General features: G+C 43.0%; 2 protein-coding genes across 4 annotated transcripts; one reads left to right on the top strand and one right to left on the bottom strand.

Annotated features, from left to right (window-relative positions):
* Nucleotides 1-14,789: 14,789 nt before the first annotated feature.
* Nucleotides 14,790-16,762, bottom strand: smim20 (small integral membrane protein 20). 2 transcript variants are annotated; one of them, XM_004562680.6, is made up of 4 exons: nt 16,523-16,762; nt 15,928-15,984; nt 15,224-15,311; nt 14,790-15,069 (listed from the first exon to the last, which is right to left on the bottom strand). In XM_004562680.6, the coding sequence occupies exons 1-3, from the start codon at nt 16,629-16,631 to the stop codon at nt 15,268-15,270; spliced, it is 210 nt and encodes a 69-aa protein (XP_004562737.1). In that variant the 5' UTR covers nt 16,632-16,762; the 3' UTR covers nt 14,790-15,069; nt 15,224-15,267. The 2 variants fall into 2 exon arrangements, with proteins under 2 accessions (XP_004562737.1, XP_076737887.1); XM_076881772.1 differs by lacking the exon at nt 14,790-15,069 and having other exon boundaries at nt 15,101-15,311.
* man2b2 (mannosidase, alpha, class 2B, member 2) lies at nt 16,722-23,280 on the top strand. Of its 2 annotated transcripts, none has more exons than XM_004562682.5 (19): nt 16,722-16,995; nt 17,090-17,236; nt 17,372-17,477; nt 17,840-18,012; nt 18,104-18,219; nt 18,323-18,500; nt 19,053-19,251; nt 19,381-19,571; nt 19,722-19,893; nt 20,054-20,190; nt 20,762-21,015; nt 21,122-21,313; nt 21,458-21,701; nt 21,781-21,891; nt 21,979-22,171; nt 22,325-22,471; nt 22,560-22,672; nt 22,778-22,895; nt 22,991-23,280. In XM_004562682.5, exons 1-19 carry the CDS (start codon nt 16,861-16,863, stop codon nt 23,089-23,091), a joined length of 3,027 nt encoding a protein of 1,008 aa, XP_004562739.1. In that variant the 5' UTR covers nt 16,722-16,860; the 3' UTR covers nt 23,092-23,280. The 2 variants fall into 2 exon arrangements, with proteins under 2 accessions (XP_004562739.1, XP_004562738.1); XM_004562681.5 differs by having other exon boundaries at nt 16,733-16,995; nt 20,051-20,190.
* Nucleotides 23,281-23,665: the final 385 nt, after the last annotated feature.

Genomic DNA, 23,665 nt, shown 5'->3' with positions numbered 1-23,665 from the left:
ATGTATAGAAATCATACATATACCAACAAGACTGTACATCACTGTCACAACAGCGTCTGTTTCATTCAAAGGCTTTTCCTATAATACCTGGGGGGCCGGTCTCTAGTCAAAATGCCCAGGCCGATTTTTTGTCCCAGTCCAGCCCTACTGCTGGGGAAAAGAGGATAGTCATTTGATTTATTTCACAGAAAAACTAGCCTGCAGGGGCTTAACGTGTTTAGCAAAACTTATTTACAAACAATGTACACGTAACATACATGTAATGTTAACAACATGCACGTAATGTAGACGTATCGCAGGTGTAACGTTCACAATGTACATATACATGTAAGGTAGGCGCCATGTCAACAAAGTACACTTATAATGCACATAATGTCAACAACATTCGCATACGTAACGTACATAAATCCATTTTCAGATCTGTTTCTACATTAAATTTATAAATATAAAGCCTAAAAGCTATAAAGATGTTAATAATCATTGTACCCTAGGGAGTTTATATACTGAGTTTCATCAAGACTGATTAATGTGTCTAGGAAGAGTTAGGAAACACACATAGAGAATTTCAGCTTACTTAGAAATATTTTGAAATTTTGAGTAAAAATATTTAAGATAACTTGAAATTTGGATTTATTTTTCCAGTGGTGGAACGCTTCCATATTTATCTGCATTTATAATGGCGGATAATTCAAAACAACAAATAACAGTGCTATATGTATAAATAGTAGACCTTAGTCGTGGACCAATTTTAGCTATGTACAAGTCCGTTGGTATTGTATAAATAAACATAAGGCTTTCAGATATAAGTCTGAAAAGTATTGGCCTTACATTTTTTAAATGTCGAGCAGACTCAGTGTGCCCGCAGATTCAGACCAAACAGAAAGAGGCTGATTGAGCTGTTGCATCCATGGATGTTGCAATTCCACTTGAATGAAACACTTTCCTGGGGGATGGGGCATGACTCAAACTGTTTTTGCCCCACAGACTTTACTCTAAAATAATCAAATTCAGAGTTCTTGGCTTGGCAAAAAATGAAATAATAAACATTTATAATCGAAAGTAAAAACTGACTGTGCTCAGAGTTGGAGGTCAACTAGAGAAAAAAAAAATAGAGAAAGAACTTACATCCCTGTTGTTCATGTTTGAATAGATGTTACGCTGAAAACATTTGTACTTTTTCATTCCGGGGTAATATTAACTGTCCATCAGTGTCGTCAGGTGAAATTTTGAGGCTATGGCTATTTAGAAGCTGTCACAGTCTGGCAGAGGCAAACTATAGGGAGTGAAGAAGTTGGACCCAAGTGCGTACACGCAAAATAACAAGACTTACTATTAACTGAAAACGAGCCGTTTATTGAAGGCTGATTTGAGCAATGAAAAACTAAAGCAAAGAAAAAACTAAATCATAACCTAAACTGGGTGAGCTAAACATAACAAAAAACTGACCGAAAACTGACCAAAGCCAGAGCAAAAGAGAACATGGAGCTCACAAAAAAGTCCAAAACAAAAGTCCACAAAAGACACTGGAGCTCAGGGAGCAGTTCATAAACATTTCAGGGGCCGACCCAGAGGCCGACAGCACAGGAGTTCATGACCGAACAGTTCAGGCGGCCAGCCACGGGTCCAGCAAAGGCGATGGAGCAGATCAGGGGGCCGGCCACGTGGAAAGTGGCGGTGGTGAAGCAGGCATGGATGACCAAACTTTGATGACTTGGCTGATGGTCGACGGCGGTGTGGAAGTGGATATGACCCCTTGGGTGGATTGGTGCGTTTCCATGGACAGGCTGTTTTGACAGGCCTTGGAAACAGCCATGCTGGAGCACAGGACGTGGGGAGCGTTGGACATGGCTTGGCGGCGGACGTGGGGAGCGCTGGACGTGGCGCGTCGGCAGGACCAGGCGTCGGCGCTGCAGGCAACTGCGTGGAGGCCACAGGTGGTGGCCCAGGTGGCTGGACGGCCGCTTCAGACCCCCCAGCTGATGAGACATGATGCTGGACGGGTCCCTCGGACCCTCCAGCTGACGCGCCAGGACATTCCAGCACATAAATTTTTTTTTTTTGTGTTTACACTCACTCTTTCAAATAGATGCAAGTAAAACACAGCAGAAAATAAATAAAGTCAAAGACTAGAGGTCCTGTTGCTCTACTTTCACCTGTAAAGCAGGAGTAGAGTAGGCGGAGGTTTACGCTGGTGCAGGTGTGCCGCGGTCAGTTGAAGAATCCGCGAGTTTCTCTGTGAGTTTCCCATTACGTCGTTGCGCACTCAGTGCTTGCTTGGAAGTTTAGGGGGTTTTTTTCGCTGTAAAAAGAAGTTTTCTTCCCACGCATGATGGACACTAATGTTTTTGTCACTTTTTATGGAATCAAACTCAAAATAAGGTCAGTACTTCCACGCTTTAAACGCTGCACACTCATACTCTCTCCCACAGTCGATATATGATGCACTGTTGATCTGCACACAGCTGTTGTCACCAACGGCGCACTCGCTTACGTCACTGTCATGAGACATTCTCGCAAAAAAATCACGGTTTTAGTAACGCAGTAACGCAGCGTTCCTACGGGAAAGTAACGGTAATCTAATTACCGATTTTGCAATAGTAATGCTGTTGCCGCACAGCAAGAAGGTCCTGAGTTCAATTCCAACACCAGGCCGGGGTCTTTCTGTGTGGAGTTTGCATGTTCTCCCCGTGTTTGCGTGGGTTCCCTCCGGGTACTCCGGCTTCCTCCCACCGTCCAAAGACATGCAGCTTGTGGGGATAGGTTAATTGGATAATCCAAATTGTCACTAGGTGTGAATGTGCGAATGAATGTGAGTGTGAATGGTTGTCTGTCCTTGTGTGTTGGCCCTGCGACAGACTGGCGACCTGTCCAGGGTGTACCCTGCCTCTCGCCCTATGACAGCTGGGATAGGCTCCAGCACCCCCCGCGACCCTGAAAAGGATAAGTGGAAGCGAATGGATGGATGGATGGATGGATGCAATAGTAATCCCTTACTTTACTCGTTACTTGAAAAAAGTAATCAGATTACAGTAACGTGTAACGCGTTACTGCCCATCTCTGCTCACCACATGACCCTGGCAGAGTGTCAGACTTTGAATGACTTAGTTCAGGTACATGAAAAATGCCAATAATATCATTGTCTATGGAAGCATTGCCTAGCAGTTCATAATCAAGGCCATTAACACTGGAGCTGGCCACAGGATTAATGTTCATGGATTCAGTCTCAAAAAATACATTATTTGGTTCCACATCCCACAAGGATGTGGGATCTGAAGGCAATTGTCTATGGTGTGAAGATACGAGATGTGCAGCACCTGAAACTACGGATACTGGATGCCTGTGCTGGCATTTCTCCTGCGGTGTTGCTATCAGTGTGTGATGAGTGGAAGAAGAGGGTTGCATTGACAATCCAACACAATGGGCAGCACATTGAACACATTTTATAAGTGGTCAGAAACTTGTAAATAACTCATGAAAGAATAAAGCTATGTTGAAACCAAGCACACCATTGTTTTTCTTGTGACATTACCAATAAGTTTGATGTGTCACATGGCCCTCTTCCTATTAAAAAAACCAAAAGTTGTATCCAAGATGGCCGACTTCTAAATGGCCACCATGGTCACCACCCATCTTGAGGAGTTTGCCCCCTCAGATATACTAATGTGCCACAAACAGGACTTTAATATCACCAACCATTCCCATGTTATTACGGTGTATCCATATAAATAGCCCACCCTGTATTAAGGCCTTAGCTGCACAGGCCTGGTTAGCAACCATCATGGCACCATTGGTCACATGGGAAAAATGTGTATTCCCTAAGTCGTTGTGAGTAATCGCTGGCTGACTCTTGATTAAATTGGTGGCAAAGAGGGTGCTGTACCAAAAACCTTCTTGTGATCGCTTAAGGTGCTAGCAGATTGTTGCGGCCACCCATAGCTTACATGGAAGACGCCGACTTGTCTTCAAACACTCTGCATTTGATCTCTATGCAATAGTCAAACTTGGGGGGGGGGGGGAAGCAAAATGTGTCATGCAAACCAGAAACGTACAACATTCGAGGTCAAAGTACAAGTTTTGCCTTACTGCTGCAACCAACACATTTCAAAAAGTGGAGCTTTTACTTTGAAGGCAAGGAGTCTTGCTTGCGGTCTGAATCTGCAGTTCTTTAGAAATGGGCCATTAAACCTCTGGAATGGTCTTCCCAAAGCCCCAACCTTAAACCTATTAAAGAAATTGTGGATTACGCTTATAATCTATCTGTGCCAGAAAACCAACCAATTAAAATGAACTCTACCAATTCTGCCAAGAAGAGCGGTCAAACATCCAGCCAGAATTATTCCAGAAGCTTGTCGATGACTACCGAAAGTGGAACAAATATTAGTGGGGGTGTATGTATATCCTTGAGACTGTGTGGATTAGAGAAAATCCAGAATATATTCAAATTTGTGCACTCAATTCTTGTTTTTTAAAGTCATTAAAGATGTATGTCGTACAATCATTCCATCCTGGAAAAAGAACAATTCAAAAAATCTTTAAAAGCCCCAAATTACCACCGACGATGGGTGGGTGTAAACTTTTCACCTTAACTGTAACTAACATATGATGGCTAACTGGATAGGAGACGTTCATTTTTCTTAATTAAAAAAGTACTCTACTGAGGTACTTCTCCCAGTAACGCACTATCGCAATAAATTGCCTCTAACATAACAAGTTTCATATAAAGTTAACATTGGCCAACACTGTTAACCATTATACTTGCACAGAAATGCTTTGCATAATTAGTTTCAGTCTTTGCTGTCTGTGGTTTGTGTGATACGTTCCACACGACATGCAGTAGGTAGCGGGAGGCAGACACACATCACTGTGCAGTAGTGCACATTAGGACTCCAGAAGCCACAAGTACAAGTTGGTTTTCCTTCTCTCTTGTCTCCCCCTTTCTCCCCCAGAGCCAAACCACACTTTCTGATACCTCAGCCTCTGTCCAAATGATTCATTCAACCATCCGCCCACTAAAGAAACACTGAAACAAAGAACGAATGCAACATAAAACAGCCTATACTTTTCCAACCGCATGCTTTTGCACACACAGAGTAGCAAAAACACACACACACGCACACAACATGCACACACTTGCGTGCCCGCAATACAGAAAAAGACACACATTCACTCAGATACAGATCAAATACACACATATCAAATTACACAGTCTTGTTCTCCATATTCCACATCATTCCATCTCCATCCACGCAGACAAATGCGGCATCTTTTCCTGCATTGGAGCCCAAAGACAACACCGATCCTGCCGCCGCAGGTCTCAACCCACTTCCAGCCCCGACCTGAGGTGACATCATTCCTCTGTTTCCCCTCTCTGCACCCATCCTGCTCTAATAAAGGGCTGCGTTCCAACACAAATCATCCAGCCTTGTCCTTAATGACAGGGTAGAACTAAGTGATGCCAGGGGGCAGGAGAACTGGAGGTACTTTGGCCTGGGATGCTGCCCGTTGAGGATTCCTCCCTGAAACATGTGGTTTGCTTCTCTCTCTGAATGGAGCTCAGACGGAGGCATGGATGGATGAAGAGAACAGGGAGCAGGGAAATGGGAGACCACAAAGTAAGCTCATAGCCCAAAGGGAGAGATCATTTGTAGCTCAGGTGGGATATGATTCTGCTTTCATGTCAGGGTGGCTTTCTTCTGTGGATGGCATTAAATAGCAGAAGTATACCCTTTGGACAGAATATGAGGATGAGGTTTACACATGCAATTCAATCGTTTTTGCAAATTTCCTACTGACATCAGGACATATGGGTGCTATTTAATCTTGTGGTTGGGTTTAGGGTTATGCACATGACATGACCATGGTTTATTTTTGACCCTCCGTTGCACGTACAGGCGAACAAATGAAGGAAATAATGAAGTTCTTCGGCAGTTGTGGAAAGTGAAGCCTTTCCAAGGCTTTAAAGTGATTTGAAAGGATCCAATAATAGGATTTCCACAGGCTTGAATTAAAATTTATGAACCTGTCCTTGGTGGCTTGACTATTGGGAAAACATAACATGCAGAGTCTCTCTGAAGGTCTCCTCTAATAGCACATCCTAAAAGAACTCTTTATTAAAAAAAAGCCTTCAAGTACTGTCTGGACTCATCTGCGATAAGTCCGAAGTGTCTAGTTTTGTGAAGTCAGTCTTCTACTTAGGACTAAAATTAAAACTAAACTAAAATCAAAGTCCAAGACAAGCCTCAAGTCATATCTATGTTATGAATCACTTCTCTGCAGTCTCAAATTCGTATGAACCGCATCAAGTCATAGGTGGTTGCGGCCAAGAACAAGTCATATTCAATTTAAAAACAATTTGGGACGAGCCAAAGCTAAAGTTACTCATGAAGAGTTTGAGACGAGCGTCAAGCCCAGCAATAATCTTTCTGCTTTTACATCGCGAATCCCCGATGACAAAATCATTCAAGCTGCAGCTCTTGCAACGGCAACACTCAAGTCGAGTCTCAAGGCTTTCAAGTCCCGACAGATACGTTCACATTAAGTCACCGCAATTAAAGACGGGTCCGAGATGAGTCTCATCTTCCCCTTTTCTAGAAAAGCCGTAGCGCTGCAGAATCTGAACGCTGTTAAATGCTTTTCTGCTGAAGACGCCGATGCCAAACCGCCAGCACACGCCGCAAATTTGCTGGAAACTGATGACATCAGTGGCTCCGGGAGGGGCTACGACGAGACAGCCGGAGAGTATTCGCAGATGCAGCCCACAGATTCTGCCCATCATGATTATAATGCACGATATCTTACCAATAACACAGAATCATACTGCGACCAATACGTAACAAACAACTCTCTAAACCTGACAAAAAACTATGCTGGTTCTTAAGGCATGGAGTTCCTGGAAAACACATATTAATACAAGACATAGTCTCCGGCCTTTGGGCTTTAAGGACAACAGAAGGACTTTCACAGCACTCAGCTGAAACGTCCTTAGTTTTGTGACTTCAGTTTGACTTCTCAAATGAACTTTCAGGTCTAAAGCCCTACAAGCACAGATATGAAACTTAAAGTCACACTTTATTTTTAGTTGTCAAGTGAAAGATACAAACGGAGGTGCTACAGAAGTTTCCGTGTCACCACATGGCAGAATGTGCAACAATGACATTTAGAAATTTATTTCATGGCGTGCCAGAATGACAACTGGGCACAAATTAGGACACGCACTCGGTGGATTGACGACTTTAAAACAAGGGCCTAACTGCATTCAGCGATGTACACAGTTTTGACACTTCGGTATCTATCAATAAAGATGTTGGTTGACAAGCATAAGACTATTTTCTAGGTGTTTCCAAGTGTAGCTGCATAGGCAGAGACCACTCTCATTAACTAGTGATGCAAACACATCGACTTTGTTCTGACAGCAGGACTGAAATATGACAGAAACCACTCGTGTCAGAACAGAGATTCAAGAGTTATTCCTAGTAGGCTTTCAAGAGGTAAAGAGTTAAGCCTGAGGTCCCTCGTGGTTTGACTGTTGTCTAATCATTATTAGACTTCAGTTGTGCTTTTATTTTTATATCTTTTCAAATGTTATTTGTATTATGTTGTCTCTTTATGTGAGTCCCATATTTGTAATTGGGTTCTTGGTGACCTGGCTTTACAAATGAGTGTCCCTGTAAACCACTTAAAATGCACCATATAAATAAAATGTGACTTGACTTGGAAAACTGAAGTAGTTAAAAATCTAAATCATGGTTGTTCCAAAATTTAAGAGACTGTGTGAATCCTTAGAGATGGAAGATTGTCTTTTTACGAGGCTTGCAGATTTTTGTGACTAAAGGAAGATAAATGCATTAAACAGACAGAGTAGATCCTGTACCTGGGCAGTAATACAGATCACCGGCCTTTCTAATCATCATCGGGATGATCGACTTGGTTGCGTCAGCGCGTTCCTGCTCTTTGTTTGATATCAGCCACATGTGGGCCTGCTGCTTGGTGCTGTGCTGTAAACCTGTCATTATTCTGGGTCAGCTCCATAAGGATCTCCTTCAGGGCCACCGTATATGTGCACAAGGACGCAAACGCACACTGCAGAAGGATTCCTCCTCTTTCCTCCATCTCCACAAGGGAATGGGCCAAGACCTGTGTGCCTGTGTTCCGTCAAGACGTCCAAAATTCCATGACTTTCACAGAATTCCCATACGAAGCCAAGTCATATATTCTGTTGTCATCCACAAGGCCCTAATAAAAACCCACGGGGAGCACAGGGGCAGGATCTTGTCTGCTCACCCACACGCCATTTACACTAAAATGAAAATACACTCCAAATATGACTCACCGCACGCCCCTGCGGTTATTTAATATCCATTAAAACGATTTAATTCACTTTAATACAGTGACTTGTATGCATAGAAGTTTGACTCCTTGAATTAATTAACATTGTGTGTAAACCACTAATAATAAGACCCAGTTCCTGTAGCTGAATATTAAGAAAAAATAAGAGGGTATTGTGAATATTTTCAGCACTATGAATCACTCGGTCCCGTTGCACGGCATCTCCAACTAAAGACTCAGTGGTTATATTAGATCATAATATTACACATTTTTAATCGAGCTTTATTGCATTACATGCTGTTAAGCGGGCTCTGGGAAACGGCATACCTTCTGTATTGTTCACAATATAATTTTTAAATGCCGTCTCGGGGTTAAGCTGTTTATTTTGATATAGTCCCTCAGATGGAGAGGGAGTAAAGTGCCGTGCCAGGAAATATGAATGAAAACCGGCCTGCCCAGTTAAAAAAAACAACAAAAGTAGTTTCAAAAGAGCTTTCCATGGGTTTTTTTAATGTAAGCGATGGCTTTGATAGGCTGCAGACTTATTTTCACAAATGAGTGTGTCAAATATTGAGGTTCCTAATAAATCACCCTCCCTCTTTTCTCTTTTCCAAACCTTTCCGAGAGGCTTGGAAGAACAGCATGATTGCTCACAGCTCTGACCCTCTTTGTCAGTAACCTTGCCTAAGTCAACAGTGGCCCCGCTGCTTTACTGCATAAGAAATACTGAATATCATATTTGGGACTCAAAGACGGAAACCTGCTATATGCCTTGATTGACGGCCGAGCCTCACACGGGCTCAGACTGCGATGCCGTAATGGTGTGTGTTTAGGATGGGTGACAGTAACGTTTCAAGCGGTGTGTGCGTGTGTGCGGTTTTCTGTTAATCAGACAGTTTGACTGATTTAAATGTAATTGTGGTTTTCAGCGTTTTGCTTCCACATCAACAGAGGGAACATGGGGCTACAAAAGAGGAAAAGATGGCCTGCGATGATGAGGTCTGTCCATAACAAAAATTTTCCTCTCCTCTGCAAAAAAAAGATGTTATAAAAGAAATTTGCGTATTTTTTCCAACCTTAAACGTATAATTAATTGCTTAAACATTTCCTCCACTGATCCATATGTTAACAGGAGCCAAAGCGGCGGGCTTTTGGCACTCTTTGAGCCGCATTTGAGAATTTCCTACTTACCTCATTTCAGAGGTGTTGCTCAATCACATTCACTGCCTGTCTGAATAGCCATGAAGAAAGAAGACCCAAATGAGTTAAACTATGAGGATTATGAAGTTCAACTGGTGTTTCTTTAACCCCCGGAGACCCACAGTAAGTTAGCAATCTTTGCAGGCTTTCGTGTTTTGTCATTTTTACAGTTTTACACATCCAAGAACAAGCAAAACATCAGCTAATTGTATACGACTGGACTTGCATACACTTGCAACAGGGGATATTAGCCAATAAAAGAAAAACGTACATTCACAGTCACTTTATTAAGGACATCTGTTCAACTGCTTGTTTATGCAACTATCTAATCAGCCAATCACATGGCAGGAACTCAGGGCAGGCAGGGAGACACGGTCATGAAAACCTGCCGAAGTTCAAACTGAACATCAGAATGAGGAAGAAGCATAATTTAAGTGAATTTAAACGTAGCATGGTTGTTAGTGTAAGTATTTCAGAAACTGCTGATCTGCAGGGATTTTCCCACGTGTACATGTTTACACAGAATGGTGTGAAAAAGAGAAATATCCAGTGCATGGCAGTTAAAATGCTGATTAAAGGAGGATGGACAGACTAGGAATAGGAAGGCAACAGTAGCAAAATAGCCACTCATTGCAATCAAGGTCTGCAGAAGAGCATCTCTGAACGCACAGCACATTGAACCTTGAAGCAGATGAGCTACAGCAGCAGAGGACCACACTGGGTGCGAGTCCTGTCAGCTCAGAACAGGAAACTAACGCTACAGTTCAAACAGGATCATTAACACTGGACAATAGAAGACTGGAAAAACGTTGCCTGGTCAGATGAGTCTCGATTTCTGCTGCAACATTCAGATGGTAGAGTCAGACTTTGGGATAAACAACATGAAAACTTGGATCCATGCTGCCTTGTATCAACAGTTCAGGCTGCTGGTAGCGCGATGGTGTGGGGGATATTTTCTTGGCACACTTTAGACCTCTTAGTGCCAACTGAGCGTTTAAACAACGCGGCCTCCCTGAGTATCGCTGCTGACCATGTTACATTATGAGAAAATATTTTTTTTGTGATGTTATGTTCTAAGTTGAAGGCGTTGTATACGTTTTTGTTGTTTAAATTTAGATGATGAGGATGTAAACCTGAGGGGGTAGGGCTAAATAAGTATATACTTCTGCCTACTCCTTTTCAAACAACTGCATGGAATGGTTTTATGAAACGTTGGTGAATGTATATGTTTGAAATAAAAAAGAACTGAACTGAACATTAAATTACAGCAGTAAAGCAGCCTTTATTACCACCATATTACCATCTTCTTGAGCTTGTTTAATGTAACATGTGGTATAAAAGTGGCATGAATATAATTCACAGTAATGTCAGTTTATGTTTGCAAATTCTTTGTGAACCCTAAATCTCATAAACAGTTAAGAAAATAAATGGGTGGATGGAGCACAGGTTTATGCAGATTCATACTCTAGGGAGCATTGTTTAGACAAGTTAGCTATCCCCACATGGTGAAAGGTACCCTCGAAGCTTTGCTCCAAAATACTTTTTGAAGTCGTCATTGGTGAATTATTGGATAAGAGATCATCCCAGATATTGAATTAGTGCAGTTTTGCCATTGAAACTGTTATTCATCCAATGATACTGATGCTCAAAGCTGGTCCATCCATCCATCGAGCCAGTTTCTTCCACTTATACAATGGGCGGAGAAGCGGGGTACACCCTGGAGAGGTCACCAGTCTGTTGCAGGACTAACACACAACACATTCACACCTTTTGGCAATTTAAAATCACAAATTAACCTAACCCTACTAAGTGTACTGTGAGAGGAAGCTGGAGTACCCGGAGAAAACCCACACAAACACAGGGAAAATATGCAAACTCCACATAGAAATTACACGTGAAGATAGTGGATTCAAACCTACGACCTTCTTGCTGATTACAGAAAAACAAAAAAAAGTTCTGAAAAAAAACAACAAGATTTCTTGCTTTGGACTGTGACAGTTAAAGTGGATGTAAAATTGATTTGGTTGCAGTTTGTAGCAGAGCTGAGAAACTGTGAGCTCTGAAAATGTCATGCCTCAACACTCATGTACGTTACGAGGCCTCAAAAACTTGCTGGAAACAATAAGACAAATCAAAAGCACCAGATTTCCACCAACCCTTATGTACTTTTCAGGCCTGTCACTGATACAAAGATTAAATTGCGCATGGCTTCATTAAATATATTGAAGTTAAAAATGGTGTCTTTCTAAGGAGGGGTCAGGTTGGAGGCGCACACTGTTTTTAAACATGGCTAAAACTATGTTTAAAAAAAAAGCTCAGGATGACTGAAGTGCATTTAAGTTGAAAGCATGAATTGTGCTAATGACTACTCTGAATAATGTGAAAATTACCATGCCACAAAATGTAACTGTTACTAATTACTACATGAATGTTTGTAATGAGTTCGGCTAATAACAGACTGCAAGTGGCAAAAACCACAGAACATGTTTTCACACGTGCACTGCTGGGTGGCCAAACGGCCATGCAGTCTGTTTATAACCAGTTCCTGTAAGATTGCAGCAGGAAACAAGAAGCACACATGATGCAAAGACAATGCATCTTTGCATCATCTCTATTTTACCATTGGCTCTCTGCGCACAACCCCACCGTCCCCTTTTAACTAAGAACTGACACACCGCAGCAATGAACTGCAATGCCTTCACGACTGGGCAAAGGGGATGCAACCTAAAACAAACCATAATTATCGATTTGTGGTCCTGCTTGGGGCAAAAAAGAACATAATACAAAAGCACACACAAGATGTTTGGAGTTCCAGTAAGTTCCACAACCACAGTTTAGTCTCGGGGGATTCTGGGTTCCTCTTAGCTGAACTTCTTCGCTTTCTTTCTTGAAAGATGCATGCACACACATACATATACACTCCTGCATGCAATAAACGTAACACTAGCTCACAGGTCTTGGTGTCCATGGGACAGTTTGCTCTGCCGGCCTGCTGTGGGCCGGGCCTGCGTCTTTTGTCCTAGACGTTGCTTCAGACTTACTATCTGTTTCCACAGCCGTGCGCCTGCTGACCCAAGAATGCGGACAGCACTCGGGTACATTGTTTTACGAGGCTTAGCGGCATATGCGAGATGTGAAATGTAGATGCTGTTAATTTTTTGCGATAAAGCTAACTGTGGGGGTATTTTTGTACCAGTGTGTGATACATTTATTTTTAAGTGATAATCTGACAAGGAGATTCTTGTCCTTTCACATTTGGCATCATCTTTGGTGAAATTTAGTAACTGCTCAACTGATCTGTATGCACCATTACCATTACCAACATATGGAAAGTTAGCTACGTTGCTAACTAATCAAGTCAAGTTGCAGACAAACTCAGACTGATCGCAATGTGTTGGCAATCTAATTTATGAATTAAAAAGCAATTACTGGCAATCATTTACCAGTCTGTCTGAGAGTGATAACAGTCAGTCCAACTTGGACTCCAATTGTTTGGAGACAGGTTGCCTCCCACCAGTTAACCTCTTCCAAAAATGGTCATCCAGAGGTTGAGGCAGTTGCGTGCTCAACCTTTGGACAGTCAGTTGGGTGCTGCAGCTATTTGCAATTTGCCGAACCTGAACAAATTCAAGCAATCACTGTGCAACCACCGATTTTTCCTAGTTGCAAGGAGGTTCGACTGAGTTGTAAGCGTCTTTTTTTACTCGTGTACTGCATAAACTGCGAAACATTTAACAGGAGTCATCTTCCCAAAATGTCACACTTCCTGAAAGAGAAACAAATACCACAGTTGTGTCGTCATATGTGCCATCGCAACGCTCTGAGAGCTTTCTGATGTTCTCGCTCCGGTTTTCCACACTCGATATAGTACGAGGTGTTCGCTGCTCGTATTTTACATACTTCTCCACCCTTTCCCGAACACTGCTGCTGCCGCTGCAACCCCTTGACCTGTCTGTCGACCCTTGTTCCCATGGCAATTAGTTAGAAACCTTGGCCAATTATCGGCCGCTCTCAAACTCGGGCTTAACAAAGTGCTCAGAGCAGCCGACGGCGTGCCACCACTTTCCTAAACCCCCTCAATAGCTGAGAGAGATTTGTGTGATGGGTTAATAGCGGGATAGTAAAAGCACTGCAGAGGCGACATTGTTGAGTTCATGTTGGTTTATAGTGCGCTGTGACCCTGCTGAACGTTTTATAGAGAAGGGTGTCTATCATGGGATAAGGGCAGCATAAAGAGGACTCCACAACAAGCAGCCATAAAAGCCTGGTACATGCTGCACAACCTGTTACACACTGCCAGGCGAGAAACAGAGATCGAGTGTCTTTCTATCCTGCGTGTAGGTGACGCGTCCCCTCAAGAATGTGGTTCTCTTCCTCTCGCCGTTTGCTTCAATTTCCCCCTCTGCCTGCTTACTTCACTCGCACAGCCGAGGAGCTGTCGCTTGAGGAATCTGGAAAACACCAGTGGGGAATGAGAGGAATTTCTGCTTTTCGTTTTTCCTTAACCACCCCCTCACTCCTTTCGCTCTCTTTACTTTGGACGCCTCTGCACAGCCGGGCTCTTGAGTTTTCTCTTGTTTCTGAATGCAGCCCAACAATAACAACCTCTCATAAACAATGGGGCTTGTTGATTTGGGGGTTGTGAAGGAGAGTGGCCGTTGCTGGCCTGCGCTGTCAGTTTTGCTGGCAGCGGGCCTCGCGAATGGCCCTAAAAGCTCGAAAGTACAGGCTACATCGAGGACTGTGAAAGATTTAAGGGCAACTTTAAATATGCCCCATCTCTGAAGGACCATAAACACATGCTTTAGTTCTTTCTTAATCTATCTTTCTTCCAGAAGGACTTTGATGGACCAAACTCTGAAAGGGGGAAGCTGGTCAATGTCAGGAAACCACAAAAGTACAGGAGGGGGGAAAAAATGGCAGTTTTGGAATTCTCTGCTTTTACAGCACCCGTGGACTCGTAAAGCCAGTCTGGATCACATCGAGTAGGATTTGAACAAGAGGATGGTGGAGCCGTGCCCCGTCCTTTCAGCCTATGGGCAAAACATAGCCGGTCACATGTCATTTAAACAGCAACAGTTAAACCCCGCCTGCGTGACAGGGAAATGATAATACAGCAATGTGTCCTGGAATAACTCTGTCTCTACTGTTTCCATTTTGGAAGATGATACCGCACATTTCTGGACATTGTCCCTCATCTGCTGAACCGATTTAATGACTCTCACATCAACTAAATCAAAATAAAATGTCAAAAGGGATTCCTGTGAATGAGATGGGTAAACAAACCACTGCATTTTATTATAATTTCCTACAGGCTGCATACCAGAGCAAAGCTTTTTTGGAAATACAATGGTTTTTCCAAAATATCTCAGATGCACAAACAAGACATTACACAGTCCACTGCCTTTAGCGGGAACACACAGGAGTGGTGCGCCCTCATGTGGGCAACAGGAGACCAGCAGGTGGCTCTAGGTTGAATTTAGGGTAAAAACAAAACAGCCATTGTTTTGTATCTGTGCTTCTGTGTAGCTAGCCGTCCTCCATCTAAACACAATATAATAAAAAGATATCCACGTTTGGGTTCTTAAGTAGTTGATTATAGTTTATTTAACAGGTAACTTAACACTCAACAGTCATTCACTCACACACACACACACACACACACACACCAAGCACATATCAAAAAGACACTCTGTACTCAGAGTCTGCAGCAGCGTCTCAGTGAAGGGGTCACTGTGGTCATCATTTGCTTGCAGCCTTGAATGGATCAGACCATATCTTCATACCTTCAGACAAAAAAAGAGACACAGAGACAGAGAGCTCTCATTAATAATAATCAGTCTATCAGTCATGGATTGGCCTCTCCAGATGCTGGACCTCAACATCGTTGAAGCAGTGTGAGATCATCTTAACAGACAACAGAACAAAAGGCAGAAACATCCAAAGAAGAGCTTTAAATGTCCTTCAAGAAGCCTGGAGAACTATTCTTGAAGACTACTTAAAGAAACGACAAGAAAGCTAACTTGAGGCAACTGCTGTTGTGATTTAGCGCTATATAAATAAAATTGAATTGCGTAAGAGTGTTCAGGCTGTGATGAAGAATAAAGGTGGTCATACCAAATAGTGACTTTCAAACTCATTAGGATTGTACAAACTCTGTTTTTGCCTTTATATACTGTAATTCCATGTATGTTTGCACAATAACTTACTGAAGCCGTTTCCCATTTTCGTTGCAAAATATAAAGAAATGAGGAGTGTTTTAAGACCGTTGCACAGTACTGTACTAGAGAGAAAATATAACAATAGCGATCCCCTTTACTCTTAAGATATATGTTGTAATTCATGAATTTGTATGTACAGTATGCAAGCTGTACAAACAAGCTGATAACAGCTCACACTTACCCGCAGGCTGCACATCTGCCTGGTTGATCCCTGCCCGGTTCACCTTTTGGACTTCTCCTAGCAAGGACAGAATAACAGAGCAATTTGGGTAAATCTGTTAAAAAAAAACAAAAACAAAACAACAACAACTTGCAGCTAAAGTCACTGATATAAACAATTTCCTTTGTTTTTTTAAACACTACAGCTGGTTATTACCAGTCTTTACTGTCTTCATGTCCCATGTATGTCAGGACGACAGCTCTCCATGTACCTGATAAGGACTATATTTGTCTTAGCTGACATAACTTCCTTTAAAACAGGGAAGAAATGTAGCAGTATTAATGTAGTAGCTGGATTTATTCAAGTCAAATAATGTTCATAATCACCTTTGACTCTTAACGGGCGCTCTAACTGAATGTATGTGTTAGATTACATGAGTTACCTCAATGGCACTCTTTATGCTAGCTAAGCTAAACAAACCTACACGGACTGCTTATCATTTGTGGAGTAAAATGACATTTAGCTCAGCCGTAACTAAGGAGAATTGTAAACGACATTAGGCCAGGCTTTCTAAACTAATTGTGTAACTAAATGAAAGCAAAGAAAGACAACTTACTGTACTCGTCTTTGTGTGTGAGAGGGTAAAAAAATATGGGGTAAAACGCAGCAGCAACGGCCGTCACAAACCCTCCAAACACCAACATTATTTTCGTGTTTTTAGACATTTTCTCTGCTGGGTAGAAAAATATCGCTCTCACCTCCAAATGTGCGCACTGTTTACACTGACTGCTTCCGGTGAAAAGGTCACTGGTGCCTTTAAAAAAAAGGCGACACGACAAGTCGGCGGTTTGGCCTGTCTGGGCTTCCGTCGTCACAGTCACATGCCGTAGTACAACAATAATAAGGAAGTCAGCCAAGTTATCTAAGCCCTCTTCTCTCGTATGGGATTCAAAGATGGGATTTGTAACGGCTGTCGTGTTTGCTGTTTGCTGCTGGTTCTCGCATGGAGTGGCAGGGCAAGAAGAGCCGATTCAGACGTTTGTGATCCCTCACAGTCACATGGATGTTGGCTGGGTGTACACTATCCAGGTAGGTGTCTTTAACCCGGCTAAAAAGTTGAGATGCATATAACGCGCAGATTGGGCTTTAATCTGGGTAAATGTGTTTATAAATGTGAGTGCAGGAGAGTATGCACGCCTATGCAGCTAATGTGTACAGCAGTGTGACTGAGGAGCTGTCAAAGGTTAAAGAGCGCAGGTTCATCGCTGTGGAGCAGGAGTTTTTCCGTCTCTGGTGGGACACCGTGGCCTCGGTCACACAAAAGAAACAGGTGAGGATATATATTCACGGCTACGTGACTATGGAGGGTACACGATAACGCCCCAGAAATTAAACATCCCAGCTGTTTTCTCTTAGATTAACCCTGCTGTGGTTTTTGTGCAAACTCCTCTCTCTTTCTCTCCAGGTACGACAGCTTATCAAAGAAGGTCGTCTTGAGTTCATCATCGGAGGTCAAGTGATGCACGATGAGGCTGTAACTGACCTGGACGATGACATCTTGCAGATGATGGGTAACGCCACACACTTCCTGCTCCTTCAGTCCACAGCTGCAGCAATAACATACAGTGGTTCTAAAGATGTGAACAATTCCTGTTAAAATATCAGGTTTCTGTTGTTAAAATAAAAATAAGACCACAATAAACCATCACAAAAACCTGAGATTTTAACAGGGGTGTGCACAGTTTAGTTTTATTTATTTATATAACACCACAGTCACAACAACAGTCACCTCAAGGTGCCTTATATTGTAAGGTAACAACCCTAGAGTAATAGTGAGAAAACCCCAATGATCAAGTGACAGCATATAAGTAAGCGCTTGGTGACAGCGGGAAGGAAAAATCCACAGTAACTGAGAACCTCCCTGCTGTTTCAGAGGGTCACGGCTTCCTGTATGAGACGTTTGGGGTGCGTCCTCAGTTCTCATGGCATGTGGATCCTTTCGGAGCCTCTGCCACCACCCCTGTACTGTTTGCCCTGGCTGGATTCAATGCACATCTCATCTCTCGCATTGACTATGACCTTAAGGATACCATGCAGAAAAACAAGGTAGCGCAGCATAAAAACAACAGTCACATGGTCGTCTCAATCTGTGCTCCAAATATTTATAGCTAATCTAGTTTTATGTTTTCCAACACAGAAACTGCAGTTTGTATGGCGAGGCTCTCCCTCTTTGAAATCACAGCAAGAGATCTTCACTCACACCATGGACCAGTTCAGCTATTGCACTCCATCCTACCTGCCATTCTCCAACCGGTGCTTCATTTTTAGCTTCTCTGGTGCCTTATGTTACATTTGTGGTCGTCATTAATACGGTATATCTTTAATAACTATTCTTGTTCTTCCTCTTATGTCTCAGGTCTGGTTTCTATTGGAATGGAGTTGCCTTGTTTCCGGACCCACCTAAAGATGGAATTTACCCCAACATGAGCCTACCTGTGACCAAGGAGACAGTCCATGCTTACGCCAAGACTATGGTGGAGAACATCAAGCAGAGAGCAGCGTGGTTTAGAACTCATCATGTGCTTTGGCCATGGGTAAGTCAAAAAGAACTGTAAATCATCCACCCGCCCATCCATCCATCTTGTATCAAATCCAAGTAACAATCTTAAGGGATGAAATGCAGTTCGTCTAAAGCCCCCAAAAAAGGCAAGCTCCAAAAAGTGAGAACCTCTTTGTAGAAATGTTAAACTTTGGGTTAGAAGCATATTTAAAGCTTGCAATACAAAACTAAAGAACTTCTTTTCTTGTTTTTAAAGATGTTATCTGACAAATAATGTTGCTTGGTGTGGGTAACGGCACCAATAAACCATAAAAGAAGCAATCTTTTATTTGTTCAGAGAGACTATGACCCTAATCAAGCTAGATATTGTTAGCTGATGACTTACCACTTCACTCTCTTTTCCAAATATGATCTGTTACAAAGAAAAAATGGGAAACTTCAAAACGAAGTTTCAAAGTGGGACTCTACTGTGGAAGTGTCCATCTTTTATATACAGTCTATGGTAAACGTATCTAAGGTTCGGGACAAAATGTAGGAGTTAGTTTTGTGAAACAGCCTACTCACATGTGCGATCGTCCCGTTTTAGGGCTGTGACAAGCAGTTCTACAACTCATCAGTACAGTTTAACAACATGGACCCTCTGATGAAGTACATCAACCAGAACAGCAAAGAGTTTGGGGTAACAGTCCAGTACGCCACTCTGAGTGAATACTTCCAAGCCATCTACCAATCAAATCTAACCTGGGAGGTGCGTGGGAGTGAAGACTTCCTGCCATATTCAACTGGTAACAAATCGATATCCTAACACGAAACGGTGAAGAGGTCCTCTTCACATAAAGTACTGTGTATTTGAAAACACGACACGCTGTCTCGTACAAACTTCATGTAAATTGGAAATGTGTCGCACTTTTTAGAGCCCTACCAGGCGTGGACGGGGTTTTACGCCTCCAGAAACGTCCTGAAAGGCGTGGCGCGACATGCCAGCTCAAAGCTGTACGCAGCAGAGACCCTCTTCGCCCGCTACCGAATCAGTTTCCCAGATGGACCTGTGGCCAAGGACTGGGCCCTGGACAAACTCGGAGCGCTGCGCTGGGCTGTTTCCGAGGTACTCCTGAAAAATAGTGAAATAACAAATACTGCAAGACTTTGAAGGTCCAATAAATATATACGGATTAGAAGGCAAAGCAATCATCATGCTAAATACTTCTCTGTAATTAAGTTTGAACATTCAGTTTGGAGTGGTTTGGTATTCCAGGTGCAGCATCACGATGGCATCACTGGCACGGAGTCTCCCAAAGTGGCTGACATGTACCAGCAGCATCTCCTGCAGGCCATGATGGGAGCAGAGGAGCTCCTAGCTGCTCTCTTTCTGTTGCCCCACAACCTCATGAGTCCCAGCACCCTTGGCGAGCACTACCCTACAAAAGGTTTCAATAATCTGATATTTCTGCAGTGCTTCCACTTTAAAAAAAAGAAAAAGTTTTTATAGTAATTAACTGAGCTAAACAGAGCACTTTAGCCAGTGCATGTCTTCGCATGTAAAAGTCGAAAAGGAAGTAAACTGCTCATCGATTTGCTCTGTAGCAGATGTTGATCAGGCTTTGGAGCAGCATGTCATCGTTTATAACCCTTTGGCGTGGAACATCACCACAATCGTCAATGTAACCGTGACGCAGCCGAGCGCTGCCGTGTTTGATGATGATGGACAGCCCGTCCCTGCGCAGGTACTGTTGTTTTGATGGTTTCTTTATATGTTGATAGGTGAATGGGAAATATGTGCAGAGATTTACAGAAATGTGCAAACATGCATGAAAATGCAGTATATGATGGGGGGGTATCATCACTTTTACAATAGATGGAGTACATACTGGTCCTGATGCATCTCTCGGGTGCTCTAAAAGGTCTTTACTGGGGTTTTTGCATATTTCTTAAGGATGTAATTTCCAGATACTCTTCATCTTGCTGAAAGCTTTTAAGGCCTTTGTCCTGCATTTATTAGTTTCCTCACATTCTTTAAGATATCAGGTTGAGATGTGCCAAGTTTTCTGCTAATATCTCTTTGAGGAGTCACGCAACACTTTTGCACAGTACCGTATGTTGATAGTAAACAATGCTAAAGCAGAGTGTATCAGTACCTATAGAAGCATCTGCATAGCTAAAGCTGGCAGCATCAGCCATCAAGTCCTCTTTAATTATATCAGACCAACTAAGAGTCAAGTGATTAATTTTTCCTAAATGAGCAGTTTTATCTGCATTTGTATGTATTAATCTCAACTCTTCCCCTCTCTCTTTCAGATCCAGGGGTCAGCACACTCCAATGCGACCTACGACCTTTTCATCGTAGTGGAACTTGGAGGCCTTCAGTACAGGAAATACTTAATTAAATTCCCAGAGAATTCCAAGGCTTTTGAAGCTAAGGCCGCTTCGTTCGAGAGACGCAGCGTGAAGGACCGGGCGAAAGCAGGGAGGCGACTACTTCCTGTTCTCAGCGAATGTTACGAACTCTTGTTCGACCAGGACACCAATCTACTGCACAGCATCACCTATCTGTAAGGGTTTAAGCCTCCATCAGTTCATAACTCTTGTTCAGCTGTCATACTTCAATGAACAGAAGTTGTTTTCACACATTTCTGCAACTCTTTTCATACACGGCAGTGAGGAGAAAAGGAGAGTAATGATCACACAGGATTTCTGGGAATATGATGCCAATGGAGACGTAAAAGCAGGGCCAATTTCTGATAACTACATCTTCAGCGCTAATGGTTCAGCTGTGCGGGCCTACAAGGCTGTGGAAATGGAGATAATCCCAGGGAAGATTGTCACTGAGATCAGGCAGTACTTCTACAGGTGAGCAACAGTGACGAGTAGTTTATCATCTATTTACGTAGGTTATATTTTTTGTTATGGGAGTTACCTTGCTCTTCTCTTACTGCTAAAAGTACCACTAGTTGTTATGATCATGCTCACATTTTGAAATCTTCCGTGTTCTAGAGAGGAGAGCGATAAAGACTACGCCTACTCCATTACCACTCGTGTCCCAGAATGCTTTGGGACCAAGCTGCCGTGCCACAGGCTGGAGCAGACCTACTCTCTGGGCCCACTCAGCCTCAACACAGAGGTCGTACTCAGGACCAGCACCTCAGTGAAGAACAACAGGACTCTGTACTCGGACGACAATGGCTATCAGATGATGAAGAGGACATACAGGAAATTCACAAACAACACTTTAGCACGAGTAGGTGTTTTCAGGAATGCCTTTCTTGAGACATTCTAGCACAACATGTCGAATAATCTATATATGTCACGTTTTGCAGAACTACTTCCCTATGGTGCGCACGGCTTACATTGAGGATGACCTCAGCAGGCTGGTGCTCGTCAGCGACAGAGCTCACGGTGTGTCGAGCCAAACTGACGGACAGCTGGAGGTATAGAAAACAAAAAGACGTGCAAACAAGCTGGCCGTGCAGCCCCTTCACCCAGAAGGCAACCTAACATCTCATCTTCTGCTCCAGGTCATGCTCCATCGGCGGCTTTGGAACAACTTGCAGTGGAACCTCGGGTACAACCTGACTCTAAATGACAGCTCTGTTGTGAGGCCCACGCTGTGGATGATGCTGGGCTCTGTGAGTGCCACCTCAAAGCTGTACCAAAGGGAGGCAGTGCAGCTGCAGCACAGACCTGTCGTCATGCCCATAGACCAGCCTCGTAAGTGCTTACCACATGCAGTGGTGGGCCACTAGTACAACCCTGCGAGTCATCATCCTCATCTGTGGTTTTCATTGTCACGTCAGTAAAATGTCCATACAAGCAGCTTAATTTCAACCTTTCACACCACTTCTCAAACTCTTGTACACTCAGAGAAGCCCTGGCAGGTGAAGGAGCCCAAGCGTGGTTCTCTGTTGCGTTCGGTTGTTCTGCCGCCCAACCTCCACCTGCTCAGCCTCAGCGTCCCCGGGTGGAACTACTGCTCCAATCACAGCGTTCACCTCAGCCACATACAGTCAGGTCAGCTGTGAGAAACTGTGGGCTAGTATTTATTACCGTTTTGCAGATTTCCACTGTTTGATTTAATTTCCGTGTGGCCTGCATCCAGGTAAAGATTTGCACTCGCAGCCAGACTACGATCGGATCCTGTTGAGAATTATGCATCTCTTCGAAGAGGGAGAGGACCCCGAGCTTTCGAAGCCGGTCACCATAAACTTAAAGGTGCAGATAAAAAGAAAATTTAATACTGACAAATGAAAAAAGTTGAGATTTTCATTTTTTTTTTTTTTACTCTTGTTTATTTTGTTTTTTTACAACGGTGAACAGGAAGCTCTGCAAGGCATGGGCGAAGTGAAGGGTGTGGAGGAGCGTTCTCTGACAGGGACCTGGGATGTCACCAGTCTGCAGAGGTGGAAGTGGAAAACTGCAGATAACTTGGAAAACGGTGACAAACAGAATATATCTGAACTGATTCAGTTTTTATAAAAAAACAAAACAAAAATAATCCCTTCACCCATTTTTGCTTTCTCTCTCCTTCAGACAACAAACAGCAGCGGACGCGGGATGACAATTTCACTGTGACCATCTCCCCCAAAGAGATCAGGACCTTCTTTGTTCACTTTGTCTCCAGGAACTTTTAGGCTGAGCTTTCCTTTGTCTTCTGTGAAGATCACCAAGCTTTAGCTAAATCACAGCAGCACAATATAAAGCCTCTTTATCCTTTGCTGCACTGTTCACTAATGCTCTTTTTGCACATGTGTTGATTTGTTGATCAGGTGTGAATTTGCTGTGCCTGTTGAATCAGAATAAAATGATTGTTTTGGTTCAAATGTCTGACTTCACTCTTACATAAGTCCTGTAGCCCATGTGTAGTGCCTTTGTGCGTTTTCCTCTGACTTCTGGCATCAACAAAATATTTCCTTCCAGAGAAAATGTCCAGTGCTTCTGCAGATCAGCAGTTCTGACCAACAACCGTGACTTTTTAGAGTCACTTAAATCCCCTTTAGATTCTCAGTTTGAACTTCAGCAGCTCACCATGACCATAACTGCATGTCTAAACCTATTCTGTTGCTGCCATGTGATTGGCTAATTAGATACTTACATATTAACAATCAGTCGAAAGGGTGTACCTAATGAACTGACCACTGAGTTAAGTTATTTTTGTGTGTTTCAAGCATCAGTTCTATAAAGTTATAGCTTACTTGCAGTACGCAG

Source organism: Maylandia zebra, linkage group LG3 (assembly GCF_041146795.1).
Source record: "Maylandia zebra isolate NMK-2024a linkage group LG3, Mzebra_GT3a, whole genome shotgun sequence".
Taxonomy (NCBI): Eukaryota; Metazoa; Chordata; class Actinopteri; order Cichliformes; family Cichlidae; genus Maylandia; species Maylandia zebra.
Note: the sequence above shows the minus strand (reverse complement) of the source record. Positions and strands in the feature narration are given on the sequence as shown.

Excerpts from the sequence above, each read along its gene's own strand:
- man2b2 (XM_004562681.5), top strand. The coding sequence starts at position 16,861 with ATGGGATTTGTAACGGCTGTCGTGTTTGCTGTTTGCTGCTGGTTCTCG. Across the intron at positions 19,252-19,380 it reads CTTCCTGCCATATTCAACTG|AGCCCTACCAGGCGTGGACG; the intron begins GTAACAAATCGA and ends CGCACTTTTTAG. Across the intron at positions 21,702-21,780 it reads CAAACAACACTTTAGCACGA|AACTACTTCCCTATGGTGCG; the intron begins GTAGGTGTTTTC and ends CACGTTTTGCAG.
- smim20 (XM_004562680.6), bottom strand. The coding sequence starts at position 16,631 with ATGTCTAAAAACACGAAAATAATGTTGGTGTTTGGAGGGTTTGTGACG. Across the intron at positions 15,985-16,522 it reads CACACACAAAGACGAGTACA|GAGAAGTCCAAAAGGTGAAC; the intron begins GTAAGTTGTCTT and ends TGTCCTTGCTAG. Across the intron at positions 15,312-15,927 it reads GGCAGATGTGCAGCCTGCGG|GTATGAAGATATGGTCTGAT; the intron begins GTAAGTGTGAGC and ends TTTTGTCTGAAG.